Source organism: Ornithorhynchus anatinus, chromosome 2 (assembly GCF_004115215.2).
Source record: "Ornithorhynchus anatinus isolate Pmale09 chromosome 2, mOrnAna1.pri.v4, whole genome shotgun sequence".
Taxonomy (NCBI): domain Eukaryota; kingdom Metazoa; phylum Chordata; class Mammalia; order Monotremata; family Ornithorhynchidae; genus Ornithorhynchus; species Ornithorhynchus anatinus.
Window position 1 is genome coordinate 8999875 of NC_041729.1, and position 14746 is coordinate 9014620.

The 14746-nt window shown below is 48.6% G+C and overlaps 1 protein-coding gene across 10 annotated transcripts in view; it reads left to right on the forward strand.

Moving 5' to 3' along the window:
* Nucleotides 1–14746, forward strand: part of FBRSL1 (fibrosin like 1) — a 736960-nt gene that overhangs the window by 222480 nt on the left and 499734 nt on the right. For all 10 annotated transcript variants that reach the window (XM_029055946.2, XM_029055891.2, XM_029055920.2 and 7 more), the window contains exon 2: nucleotides 10140–10340. In XM_029055946.2, the coding sequence (XP_028911779.1) occupies nucleotides 10140–10340 (201 nt within the window). The remainder of the gene's footprint in view (nucleotides 1–10139; nucleotides 10341–14746) is intronic.

Here is a 14746-nt window from a genome sequence, read left to right on the forward strand (position 1 = left end):
CCCCACCTTCAAAGCCTTATTGAAAGCGCATCTCCTCCAAGAGGCCTTCCCAGATTAAGCCCCACCTTTCCTCATCTCCCACTTCCTTCTGCATCGCCCTGACCTGCTCCCTTTGCTCTTCTCCACTCCCAACCCCACAACACTTATGTACATCTTTGTAACTTATTTATTTATTTGTATTGATATTGCTCTCCCCCATTCTAGACTGTAAGCTCCATTGTGGGCAGGGAATGTGTCAGTTTTATTGAACTCTCCCAAGGACTTAGTATGGTGCTCTGCGCGCAGTAGGTGCTCAGTAAATCAGAATGAATGAGTGAATGAGTTTTCAGCATGGCGTACTGGATAGAGCACAGGCCTGGAAGTCAGAAGGTCATGGGCTGGAATTCCAGCTCAGCCACTTATCTTCTGTGTGACCTTGGGTAAGTCACTTCACTTCTCTGTGGCCTCAGTCAGCTCATCTGTAAAATGGGGATTGAGACTGTGAGCCCAGTGTGAGACAGGGGACTGTGGGACTTGGTCCACCCCTATTTGCTTGTATGCAACCCAGCACTTAGAACAATGCCTGGCACATAGTAAGCGCTTAACAAATACCATTATTATTTTTGTGATTTATTATTATCATCAGAGTCTCCCATCCTGGGGAGGTGCCAGGATCAGTGCTGCTTTGGAAAGCGACAGCAGGAGGTGGCCAATCGTCAGGTTTCCTGTCAGACAGCCCCGTTTTCAGCTGGTCCTTCCTCTGTGTTGCTAAAGGATGATGAGATGTGACAGTGGGGAACAGGAGGGAGAAAAGGAACACAGCGACTTTGGACAATTCACAGACTACAGAGGAGCCTTTACTCTAGTGGCCTGTTGATGTGGGGTCAAGAATTTACTCCCATCCAGACTTTTGTGGTGGGTCGGGGGGATGAAGACCCTCTACTTGGGGCCAGGAACCAGCCAGATGACTCACTTGCCTTCTGCTCCCTAGAAGCCCAGCCCCCACTGCCCCTGCCAATCATGTGAGTGCCTTGCTTTCTGCCATGCTTTTGGTTGACTGTAACTCAGGGAGTGTGGGCCATATTGCCTCCATCATGAGAGAAAATCCTGATGGCTGGAAATGGGCTTGTTTCCCTCCTGAAAGACAGAGCCTGACTCTAGTGGTGGATGGGGGATGATATTAAAGGCTGTATGGTGTGCCTGTCTCAGGGAGGGGAGAATTGTGTCTGCTTGCCAGGGAAACTAATGGCTTTTGCAGACTTTCCAGCAAAAAAAATCCTACAAATTCTGTTGACCAAGCAACACGTTTTCCACAACTCTGTGCACCTGGCGCTCCCTTAAAACATTCTCATTTTGCTATCCCTTCCACACTCCCTTCCCCCTGCTCTCGCATTTGGTCTCTTCCACATTCACACACTCTCTCTTCTCTCTCCCTTTCTAACACACGGGCACACATGCACACACACACACACACACACACACACACACACAGAGAGAGTCTCATATAGCCCCAACCCCAGTCAGTCTCATATAGACCCAAGCACACATTTTCAACAGGATTCACTCGTGCACCACAACCATCAGGGCCGAAGCATGCCGAGGACATTATAGGACTTGCAGGCTCCAGCTAAGTTGAAAGACCCTGTCTTGTCTGAGACTCCTCCCTTTTCTTCCCTCCCTCCAGCAACAGTTGTTGAGTGTTCTGGGTGGTCAAAGACAAGTCGGGTTTGTGGAGAGTCCAGTGGACTGTCCACAGGCAGCAGCTGCTATTAAATGCTGACTCGGTCCCAGGGCATTCATTCCTAATTTGGTTTCTCCAGGCAGATCTGTCTAGGCTCTAGCAAATTTTCTCCTCTTATCTAGAGTGCTGGCTCTCCCGCCAAAGCTGCCCGCAGATTACTTCTGGCCAGGATCCCAACCCCAGAGTGTTATGCACCTCCCCTCCACCCCCCAAAGGCTGTCAAGAGTCCTGCCAGACCTCTCCCCAGACCCCAACTAGACCAAAGCCACTTGGGCAGCTCACAGGAACAGCCCCATGTCACACAGTGAGCAAGTCAGAGAGTCACTGCAAGGTCGGTGGGAGCCACGTGAGCTTCTCTTGGGAGAGGCCCGAGGTCAGGTAGACCAGTGGTTTAGTCTGTGAGGAACCTACGGCTTGGGTTTATTTAAACTTTCAGTGGTGGTTGTTAAGGCTAAGTCTGACTCATCATCCCACAAGCCACTGGCAGCTTGAAATGCCAATAACCTTTTGGGGGCTGTCAGTTTATCATGGAGTCGATCTCTTCTTGGGCTGGGCTTGTGATAGAGAGTGAGAAAATGTCAGAGAGCAAGCAAGAGAGAGAGCACCAGAGTGAGCATGTGAGAGTATGAGAGCAAGGCAGAGTGACAGTATGAGAAAGTGTGACAGAGCTCAAGAGAGCATGAGGCGTGAGATTGCAAGAGTGTGATTGTGAGAGAATGAGCGTGAGAGCAAGAGTGAGAGAGGAAGAGAGAGAGACAGAGAGAGAAAGAGACCAGAAATGCAAAACATTTAAGAAAAAGCCTCAGGAAATCTGGAATGAATCTCTTGCAAACCACTGTAGCAGGGGTAGGGTTAAAAAAATCAGTCATACCAATCCATGGTATTTATTGAGTGTTTAGTTTGTGCAGAGCACTAAGCACTTGGGAATGTACAATATAATGGAGTTGGCAGGTGCAACCTCTATGCCCACAAGGAGCTTTACTGTCCGGAGGGTGGGGAGAATGAACTGCACCCATGATCCTGTAGAAAGATAACTTTTGATATTCACTCCACCTGCAACCCCACAACATGTATATTCAGATCTTTAAAATTATATATTATAAATCATGTATTCATATTAATGTCTGACTCCCCCTCTGTCTCTAAACTTGTCAATGGGCAAGGAATCTCTCTGCTAATTCTGCTGTAGTGGGACTCTCCCAAGCACTTAGTACAGTGCTCTGCACATAGTGAGCACTCAGTAAATATGATTGATTGATATTGATGGTGCCGCCTGAGACGGCAGAAGAGAGCCCTGGCCCCCATTTGAATGTGACTCCTCTCAAAAACTTTTTTGGCTTGCCCAGAATAGCTGAAATTTTGAGTTAAACCTGGTCCTAGTTCATAACATGGGAGAGAAGAAGGCAAACAAAAACTTGGATTAAAGAGAAAATGTGGACTTATTTGCCCAGGGACATTCCCAGCTGCTCCTGCCACAGCCACTCCGACCCTGAGGAGGATGCAGTCATCATGGACCCTACCTTTGCCTTGGAGGGTCATTGCAATCACCCCGTCTATTGATAGCACTTGCTGAGCACTTACTCTGGGCAAGGCACTGTACTAAGCAGTTGGGAGAGTGCAAGTAAGTTGGTAGACATGATTTCTGCCCTCAAGGAATTTAAAGTCTAACAGGGGAGTTAGACACTAAAATAAATGACAGGTAAGGAGAAGCATCCAAGTTAAGGGTTTCAGTCAGTTGTATTTATTGAGCGCTTACTGTGTGCAGAGCACTGTATTAAGCGCTGGAAAGTACAATACAACAGCAAGCACATTCCCTGCCCACAGTGAGCTTACAGTCTAGAGGTGGGAGAAAGACATTAATAGAAAATAAATGTTACAGATATGTATGTAAGTGCTGTGAGGCTGGGAAGGGTTGGTGAATAAGAGAGCAAGTCAGGGTGACAGAGAAGGAGTGGGAGAAAGAGGAAAGGAGGGCTTAGGGAAGGCCTCTTGGAAGCAGGTCTGTGCCTCAATAAGGCTTTGAAAGGGGGCGAGTCATTATCTGTCAGATAAGTGGTGAAGATGTGGTGGAGTAGTGATCTGGTGGATTCAAAGGGTAGTTTGAGGGGTAGGAGGTGTTTCAGGCAGGAAGTGGGTATGAGCAGGGGCTCAGGGACAGCCGCAGAGATGAGAGCAAGACCTGTCTAGCCAAGGAGTTGCAGTTTCGGTTGTGTCACACTTTCTGGGAGCTCAGCAGACACCCACCGCCTCACCCAGGGCAGTTTATAGAACAGCAATAGGCCCCTCAAAGAGAGCCGCAAGTCACGTTGACCAAAGTCACAAAGCAGGAAAAGTGGCAGAGCCAGAATTGGAACCCAGATTCTCTGACTCCCAGGCCTGTGCTCTTTTCACTAGGCCACTGTTGCCTTATTTAGAGTGCTTGCACATAGTAAGGGCTTAACAACTAACACTATTATCATTATTCCTCTTCCTAGTAGTTTTGGGAATTGTCCCCTGCACACCTCTGCAAGGACAGCTCCAAACTCTGGGTCCTTTACGGGGGCCTCCCAGCTCTGGGATTTTCCCAACCCCCCTCCTCCCACCTCCCCTCACAATTCTAAAGAAAGCTGTGTAAACTCACAGGATTAAGGGGAGTCTTTGGCCCGGACTGAGCCAACATGTAGAGATAACTCAGGGCTTTGGGAGGCCCAGGGCTGAGCCGCCTAGGTTGGATTTTTTTTTTTTTTTTGATCAGCAGAGATGTGCCATATGACTTGCCATTAACACTGTACTGCCTCCACTGTTCCTCAGTCTCCCATTCTCCTCGCTCCCTTTCAACTCATCCATTGCCTCACAAGAGGGTCAACAAATTTGTTTTACGTTTCAGTTTTGGGGAGGTTTCAGCAGCCAAGCAGAAATAGCTCAAACCTAAAGAAATCAAGTGGCGGTTAGTGAAGATTAAAGTAGTCAGTCAGTTGTATTTATTGAGCGCTTACTGGTGGCAGAGCAGTGGACTAAGTGCTTGGGAAGTACAATATAGCAATAAACAGACATATTCCCTGCCCACAATGAGAATAAAAAGCACAAGTTCCGGTCCCATCCTTCTTTGACTCTGATGCTCTGGGCGATGAGATTCCCCCTGGTCCTGGCACTGATTAAGTGTTACAGGGATATTTTGCATGTCCAGCCCTTTGGGTTTTTCCTCAGCATGAGTTGCTTGTGTTCATGAAGACAGCCACATAGGCTGCTACCAAATTTTGTTTTGAGAATGGAAGTAGCACAAAAATAATAAATAGTAACAATAATATTAATGATATTTGTGAAATGCTTACTATGTGCCAAGCACTTAACGCTAGGCGTAGATACAAGATGATTAGGTTGGACACAGTCCCTGTCCTACATGTCACACTGTGGGGCTTCACAGTCTAAGTAGGAGGGAACATAAGTATCAAATCCCTATTTTGCAGGTGAGGGAACTGAGACACAGAGAAGTTAAGTGACTTGCCCAAGGCCACCACAGCAGACAAGTGACAGAGCCTTGATTAGAAACGCAGGCCCAGACTCTCTCCACTAGGTCTTGCTGCTTCTCATCACAGTCCAACATGATCATTTTCTGGAGACAGGCTGACTTGAAGATCCTGCCTGAGTGGGTAGTGTTGAAGAGTTCCCCAGAGGGAGGGAAGATAATAATCATGATCTTTGTGGTCTTTGTTAAAGCACTTACTATGTGCTGAGTGCTGTGGTTGATACCATGCTACCGGATCTCTCATATAATAATTTGTTTAGCTCTTCTTATGAGCTAAGTGTTGTACTAATCGCTGAGGCAAATACAAGATACTCAGGTCAGACACAGTTCTCTCCACAGAGAGGGAAACATCATGGCCTAGTGGAGGCAGCGTGAGACTGGGAGTCAGAAGACCTGAGTTTAAATTCTGGTTCTGCCACTTGCCTGCTCTGTGACCATGGGTAAGTCACTTAGCTTTTTGTGCCTCATTTGTGCCTCAGTTTCCTCATCTGCAGTACCTGTTCTTCCTCCCCTTTAGACTGTAAGCTCCATAATGGACAAAGACCATATCTGACCTGATTATCCTGTATCTTCTTCAGGATTTAGTACAGCTGTTGGCATAGAGTAAGTGCTTAACAAATACCACAGCTTATTATGGAGCTTATAGTCTAAGCAGCAGAGAAAACAGCTATTTAATCTTCATTTTACAGGTCAGGAAACTGAGGCATGGAGAAATTAAGTGATGAACCCACGGTGAGACAGCCGGCATGTAGCAGAGCCAGGATTTGAACCCAGAGGAAGGCAGCGTGGGCTCCATGGAAAGACCATGGGCTTGGGAGTCAGATGGTCATGGGTTCTAATCCTGGCTCCGCCACTTGTCAGCTCTGTGACTTTGGGCAAGTCACTTAACTTCTCTGTGCCTCAGTTATCTCATCTGTAAAATGGGATTAAGACTGTAAGCCCCACATGGGACAACCTGATTACCTTGTATCTCCCCACCCCAGCACTGTAGAACAGTGCTTGGTACATAGTAAGCACTTAACAAATGCCATAATTATGATTATTATTATTATCATTATGTCCTCTTGATCCGAGCCTGTGCTCTTTTCATTAGCCTCAATGGGGCTTAGAGTCCAAGAGGGAGGTAGAACAGGTTTTTCATCCCCATTTTACAATATGAGGAAACTGAGGTATTGGGAAGCTAGGTGATTGCCAAGATCCCCCCAGCAAGCAAGTGACAGAATTTGAATTCGAACCCAGGTTTCCTGGCTCCCAAACTTGTGCTCTTTCCCCCTGGTCATACTGCTTCTCATTCCTCTGCTTTGCCATAATTAAGGTTTCATCCACCTCATGCGGGAGGAAACCTCAACCCACAATGGACTCATATGTGGGGAAATCCCCATTTCTGTGCATTTCTCAGCAGGAGGACCTGCTGCTGTTGACATGTGATGCCCTTGCAGCCTGATTGACTCACCTAAACCCTCCACAGTTTATCCTCTTTGGGCCTTGGAACACTGGGAAACAAGCAGACAGAATCAGCAAATGGCCAGGGGAGGGCCTGGGGCAGGAGGGGATTAGCCAAAGGGTAAGAGAACTTGAACTCTCCGAACCCTAAAGGAAATATTTCAAACACTTTATGGAACTGGAGGGGCCTTTGAGGTTTCCAAAACCATCACTTCCCCAGTGACAGTTTCAAAGGAGCAGTTGTGGCCTAATGGAAAGAGCATGAGCTTGGGAGTCAGAGGACCTGGAACGCTCTCCTCCTCAAAACTGAAAGATTACTGTCGTCCCCTTCAAAGCCTTTTTGAAGACTCATCTCCTCTGAGAGGCCTTGCCCAGACCAAACCCCACTTTTCCTCATCTCCCACTCCCATCTGCATTGCCCTGCCTTGCTCCCTTTGCTCTTTGCCCACCCCCAGCCCACAGCACTTATTTACATACCATATGTATGTGTGTATATATACATACATTTTTTTTAAATTGATGTCTGTCTCTGCCCCCCTGCCCCTTTAGACTGTAAGCTCGTGTGGGCAGGGAATGTCAATGTTTCATTGTTTAATGTACTTTCCCAAGCACTTAGTACAAGTGCTCTGCACGCAGTTAAGCGCTCAACAAATGAATGAATGAATGCTCTACTTGCTGTGTAACCTCAGACAATTCACTCAGCTTCTCTGACCTCAGTTTCCTCATCTCTAAAATGGGGATTCAATAACCGTTCTCCCTCCTACTTAGATTGTAACCCCTATGTGGGAACAGGGACTGGGTTCCACTTGATTAGTTGTATGTACCCCAGCACTGATACGGTGTTTGGCACATGATGCTTACAAGCACCATTAAAAAAACGAAAAAAGCCCTTTTCCATAGACCCCGCGAGAAAATAACATACAGCCTTTGAGTTCCGTGGCAGTGCCAAGTGATGACTTTGGCTGGGTATAAGGGATTTGGGGATGTCACTTCTGGGGGCAGGATAGTGTGACTCCACCAGGGCAGCTTCCCCAAATCCAGCCCTTAAGGCCTGCCTCAGTTTGCCCTTAGAGACCGCATTCTTCCCAGTGAAAGCAAACTCCTTCCATTACCTGGCAGATCACAGAAAAGTGGGCCAGAGCCTGGCATGGAGTCTCAATAGCCTTTCTGATCCATTTTCAGGTCTGACTACCAAGCTGTACCCTCTCCCCTGGAGGTGCTGCTGGGAAGGGTGAACCGTGGCCATATGTGGTTAAAGGAACTGCAGGATGGAGAGTGGCCTCGTGAAATGGGGAGAAAGGGCTGTAGTGTGTAGAGGTGTGCGCACCCCGTGATTAGGAGATGCTATTGGCTGTTTGACCAGGCCTGAGGCATGTCCTGGTAGCATGCCTCAGGGCCTCTCCAGCCAGCTGGGCTTCTTTGAGAGGAACCGAGGCAAACCCAGATGCCAGGGGTGCCCCTCCCCGGCCGGGCCAAGCCTCCGACTATTGTCCTGGGCCCACCGTATTCCAGGGAAGGAAGCTGATGGTTAACAGCGTGCTATGCCATCAGAGCCCTTGTGTGGCAGCCAGAAGAGCAAAACCCACCGAGGTCCAGCCTCCTCTCCTTCCTATCCTTGGGGGCAAAGGGGCAGTCCTACCCAATTTGTCCCCCCAACAAAGGCAGGCTGGCTTTACCAGCTTATGGGGGTGGGACCAGGGAGGGAAGGTTGGCCCTGGTGTCAGGGAGGCTGTTAGAATGATGACTGTATACCTCAGCAGAGGACAGAGCTGTGGTTTCCGGATGTGACTGGTTTATGAATGTTGATGTTGTCATGGAGACAGGGAGTGGAGGGGGACGGGATAGGGGGTTGTGGCCGGGTGGGGTGTTTCGGGCCAGACACAAGAAGGTTTCCCCAGGGAAACCTGTCTCCCTGCCCATCTTTCTGCAGGAAGAACAGAACCACATACGCGCACACACACACATGCACACACACATGTCCCTGTCCAATTAGTTCCCGTGAAAAATTAACGAGGCCAGAGTGTCTCCAAGGTCCCCTCGGAAAGAGCGGATCTTTGACACTTGAGCGATGGTGTGAAAGACACAACCAAGCGGGGAGTCCTGGGACTTCTTGAAGTGTTGTCGGCCAGGAACTAATTCCAGCAGTTGTATAAAGCAACGCTGGAGTTAACTTCAACAATCTAACAGCCCTTAGACGTGTTTGTCGGTCCACCTAATTTGTGGGTTGTTCATTCATTTTTTAAAATAGTTATAGTATTTGTTAAGTGCTTACTATTTGCCAATCACTGTACTAAGTGCTGAGGTAGATATAAGGCATTGAGATTGGACACAGTCTCTACCCAACATGGGACTAACAGTGTAAATAGAAGGAGTAGGGTTTAATCTCCATTTTACAGATGAGACAACTGAAGCACAGAGAGGTGAAGAGACTTGCCCAGAGTCACACAGTAGACAAGTGACAGAGCCAGGATTAGATCGGGTCCTCAGATGCCCACCTGCTTCCCTGAGGAGGACAATCCCATTTTCAGCTGACACTGGCATGGAACCAGGCACCTCATGTCCAGTATTTTTATTTTAAGTCCTTCAGGCCTTTCTCCAGCGAGGCTTCCAGCCCCTGGGTCTCATGGCTTGGAATTGGTATTACTGTGTACAGCAGCCCAAGAGGGAACCCCTTGGTTCTTTGGGGGCAGGAGGTCAAGGGACCCTCTGTCACCTGCTCTAGGTTCTGAGGGACTCCTACAGTACATTTGTCTTTACCGTTTGCCCTCTGTGTGACCCTGGGCAAAGTAATGGGGCAGAGCATTTCAGGTGCCCCTAGGTGGGTAAGGCAGGGCAGACCACTGCCCCACTGTCAGTTTTCTTCTGGAAGGAGTTAAGTTCAGGTGATGAATGGAGAACACAGGAGTTGTGGAGGTGGTTACTTATTATAATAATAATGATATTGTTTAGTACTTATTCTGTGCCGAGTACTATACCAAGCACTGGAATAGATGCGAGACAATCAGATTATTAGTAGTCCTTGTCACATATAGGGATTCCAGTCTAAGAGGGAGGGAGAACAGGCAATTGATCACCATTTTACAGGTGACGAAACAGAGATTTGGATAATTTAAATGACCTGCCAAAGGTCACCCAGCAGGCAAGGGGCAGAGCGGAATTAGAACCCGGATCTCCTGACTCCTATTCCCATGGTCTTTCCACTAGGCCATGCTTCCTCTTTCCCAATCGTGGATGTGTTGTGGGCCTTCGAGAGCCCCAGTGGAATAACAGGGCTCAGTGCTTTTATAACTTGACCTCAGTGAGGCTGGGGGTTGGGGGTGTGGGTGGTCCCAGTTGGATAGGCTGAGTGTGCATTGGGATCAATGCAAGAAGGAGATCAGGTCTTCAGGTGGGGGTGGTGATGGTGGGACTGGTTATAAAGGTATCTCATCACACTCATCTCTCTGCTCCCTCTCTTCTCTCCTGCTGCAGAAGGATATGTCTTTGAAGCCCCAGGAGCGCAAGGAAAAATGGGAAAGGCATCCAAGCAAGAAAGCCCGAGAATCCGAAAACTGCCTGTCGGCGGAACCCAGCGAGAACGGACGCGCCCATGACGCTGGCAGCTCGGAGCGGGAGCCCGACCGGGGCAAGGAGCGGGTGAAGAAGAAATTCTCCCTGCAGATCTCCAAGCAGGTAGGTCAGGAAGCCTCAGGCCCCCAGTGCAGCCCCCTCTCGGATTCGGTCACGGGGGTCTCTTCCGGGTCCCCCATCTCCACCCGGGCTCCGGACTGACCCCGGGCCGAGAAGGGCAGAGAGATTCATCTGCGAGGAGGCAGCCTGTGGGATGGGTGGACCAGGGCAGGCATTGGAAAGGGGAAACATCTGCGTTGTGCCAACCTGAGGCTGGGGACTAGGTGGCCTGAGCAGTACTGCTCATCTCCTCCATCCGGGACCCGGGGCAGTTCACACTATGACCTTGCCCCAGCACGGGCAAGACCTTGAACCGTGCAGAGCAGGTCGTCCCCACCTTCGATGCTGAGAGTCTAGGCTTCCAGCGGAGCTGAGCTATTGACGGGTGCAAGGGGCAGTGGGCGGGCACTTGGTGGCCCTTCAGTCACTTCAGTCTTCTGGCCACAAGGAAATAGAGGTTGTTCATTGACAGATTTGGGGGTCTGGCAGTCAAGAGACCCCATTCAGTTTGTGTTGCGCCGTTGATTCCTGCACAGTGAAACCCCAAGCTTTCTGGCATGATATTCCTAATTCCTCTGAATGCTCGGGTCAACCGAACCAAGCTGTCTACGTTTTATCAGAGGGATTAATCCTAGCTTAAATTCAGTCTACTGCTTAGATGTGTAATCTCTTTATCCCGGCCTCTTTGTCTTGCACCGTAGGGTGCCAAACTTGTGGAGTTCTTGGGGTCCTTCCGGACTTGCTTTGGGCTTTTTCCGGGCAGTAGGTATAGCCTGGACAGGAAGATGAGCAGCAGGGCTTTATGGGACCTGGAACTGAAAATGTTTCAGAGTTGGGCATTGGGGCCTCCACAACTTCTCTGCCCCTCCAAGCAGGGCTGCTCTTCCCCTACAGTGGAGAGCTGCCATCCTGTCCAGGAACCCAATGGGCTCCTCTGATCCTGTCTAAGCCTTGTTAGAGGGCCAGCTCCCTGTGGGCAGGGATTGTAGAATTTCTTGTTTTGAATTTCCTGAGAATTTACTATAGTGTATTGCACTCAGTGAGTGCTTAACAAGTACTTCTACTACTAAAAATAATAATAGTTATTCATTATTATGATTATTAGGCCACAGGAGCTTTGTCAGGAAAGAGTCTGATGGCTTAGTGGATAGAGCATGGGCCTGGGAGTCAGAAGGACCTGCGTTCTAATCCCAGCTCTGCCACTTGTCTGCTGTGTGACCTTGGTCAAGTCACTTCACTTCTCTGTGGTTCAATTACCTCAACTGTAAAATGGGAATTAAGACTGTGAGACCCATGTGGGACATGGACAGTGTCCAAACTGATTATCTTGTATCTACCTCAGCACTTAATCCAGTGTCTGGCACACAGTGAGTACTTAACAAATACCCTAAAAAAGGTGGGGGAGAGGGATGAGCAGATGAAACACGAGTGACAGTCCTCCACTTGAGCAGAGCTGGGCCTCAAAAGGAAAGCACGCTCATTACTCAAGGCCTGTGGTGCTGGGGTTTGGGGGAGAGGGGTTGGTGAGCGGGTAGTGGAGAGGAAAGAAACAGAGAGAGTTTCTTAGCTTGAGGAGGGTGACCCTACGCACCATCCATAGAATTCTCAGGGCACAGAGCCTCTGGTGCTGGGGTGGGTGAGAGAGATAGAGAGAAGGAGAGAGTGTGTGTGTGTGTCTCTGTCTCTCAGCCTGAGAAGGGGGACCCTGCCCACCACCCATGTATTTCTTGCCATTCAACTCCTATCAGTTGGACTAGATGAACCAGAGTCCTTTTACTTTTTTAGACTGAAAGGTCTCTATCCCTCCAACCCCCATGTTTTATTGTTTTTGAAAGCGTTTGTGTTTAATCTCTGTCCTGGCCCTGCCGGTCGTGTCTGTATGGGTTCGGTTAATTGCGCTGACACCTGCTATTCGAAGTCGGGCCTGCGTCTCCTTGAAGCGTCCATCCATCCGGCTGGGGCCTTTGTTCCCGGGCTGGGTTTGATGCCCCGGCCCTTAATCAATCAAATTGAACATTATAATTATGACGCTCTGCTAATCCTCGTTGAAAGGCATAGAGCGGTGAGCTGGTTCAAGGGCCCAGTTTTCCGCTTTATTTAAGCAATTAGATTAACGTGTCAGTCCTTTTGACAAGGCAAATGTCAACATTCTTAGTTCCCTTTGGCTAAGCCTGGTGTTTCTGCTACCCAGGGGCAGGGCAGTGTGGGGCAGGAGATTGTGATGATTCCACCCCTGGCAGACAGGGCAGGGGGTACATTGCCCCTTGGCAGTTTGATACCCCAAAGCTTTTACCCCCTGCAGGGGTGTCAGAGAGAAATGAAGCAATGAGGGGTGGGGGCATTTTTACTGCTGAATCCAGTAGGCCTCAACACTGGGTAGCTTTCCACATCCCTCACTCCCTTGCTCAATCAGTCAGTGTATTATTGATCACTTGGTAGAGGACAGTGCAACAGAGTTGGTAACATCCAAAGAGTCAGGAAGACTTCCTGCTATTTGCCAGCCTGCTCCTCCCCGCAGTGGCTTTGGGAATATGGGCATTGGAGTCAGAAATTCCAGGGGGAATGGTGGTCCCCAGGGCTGTTGGGCCCGAAGGCTCTTTCTGAGCCAGATGGAGGTGGAGGTCAGACTCTGTGGCCAGGGACATGGGGTGGGTGGGGCTCCAAGGGTCCTCAGGAGTTGGACTGTTCATTCGAAAAATGAAAGCGAGTGGAGGAAATTGTAGGATATTGATTAAATAGGCTTATGAGGTCTCCCTCCCACCTCCTCAAAACAGGTCCTGCAGTCACTAGAGCCTGGGGTCTCAGCTTCAGGGTGTAGGGGGGTTACAGGGAGGGGATAGAGATGAGAAAGTCCAGTGAGCCTGGAGAGAAAAAGAAAGCATGCAAAAACTACTACAAAAATGTTCAGCCCAAGGTTCCCCATTCCTCAAGAAATTCCAGTGGTTGTCCATCTAACTCCACAGGGATTAAATACCTGTTTCCCCTCTCCCTTAGACTCTGAGCTCCATTTGGGATAAGGACTGTGTCCAAACTCACTGTCTTTTATCTAACTTAGCCCTTAGTTTAGTGTTTAACATGTAGTGAGCACATAACAAATACCATTAACATTTATTATCTTTATTATTCTTATTGCTAATAACACTTTAGAGGGTGAAGCTGATAGAATTTTCTCACTCTGGCCATTTCTCCTTTTAAGCGCTTAGAACAGGGCTCTGCACATAGTAAGTTCTCAATAAAGACCATTGATTGATTTTAATGTGTTGGTTTGGATGACCACTCCGGGCTGGTTACCAGCTTCCTTCTACTTTCCTGACTATTAGGCTTTCTGGTTTTCATGCCCAAGGTACTAGTTGGTTGGCCAAGTTCCCAGTGCTGCAGGGAAGGAGCTTGAATGAGTTTTGGCTTGGAGTTTTGAATCTCTCCCACATGTTGGACCTGAAGGCAGTGAACGACCCCCGCAGGGTCTTTTGAGTATCCTGAAGGGGTCCGGTGATTTGAGATGTGTCAGTAGCAGCTGGAAAACCAGCCCATGGGTTCGATTTTAAAGCCGCCAGGGTACCTGGAAGTCTTTGAGAATGCAGGCTAGGGCTAAATTCCTTTTTTTCTAAAAAAACATGATATTTGTTAAGTGCTTACTGTGTGCCAGGCATTTTTCTAAGTGCTGGGGTAGATACAAGTTGATCACGTTGGACACAGTCCCTTTCCCTTCAATAATAATAATAATTATGGTATTTTTAAGTGCTTACTCTGTGCCAAGCACTGTTCTAAACACCGAACACTATTCTAAGCCATATAGGACTCATAGTCTTAATCCCCATTTTACAGATGAGGTAACTGAGGCACAGAGAAGTGAAGTGACTTACCCAAGGTCACACAGGTGGCAGTGGGGATTAGAACCCAGTTCCTTTTGACTCCCAGGCCCATTCTCAATCCTCTAGGTCACTCTCCTTCTCTCTGGCTTTAAGAGAAATAAAATTGTTCATGCGGGTGGGCAGGGAGAGGAGGAGTGAGAATCTGGGGAGGAGATAATGGCTGGGGCTGACTTTAGTTCAAGCCAAGAGAACTGGGAAGTGAAGACCCAGATGGCTTCCCCCTCTCCTTTCTGCAATCTACAAGTACAAGGAATTCACAGCTGCTTGAAAAGCCACTGGGAGTTTGCAGCACAAAGTGCTGAAATGAGGAAGACAGTATTTAGTCATTAGGCTTGCTAATCCAAGGCCTAAAATCAGCCTCATTTCAATCAATAGCAATCTGTTTGCACTGTCAGGAGCTAATTTAAAAAGCTGCGTTAAGTCCGGGTGAGACATTTTATATTCCATCTTCCGTTTCCAAGCTCGAAGGAGGTATTGAGCAGAGCTCGACTGTCTCCGCAAAAAAGCAAATGCCACCACCGGTGGGTGCCGGTGTGT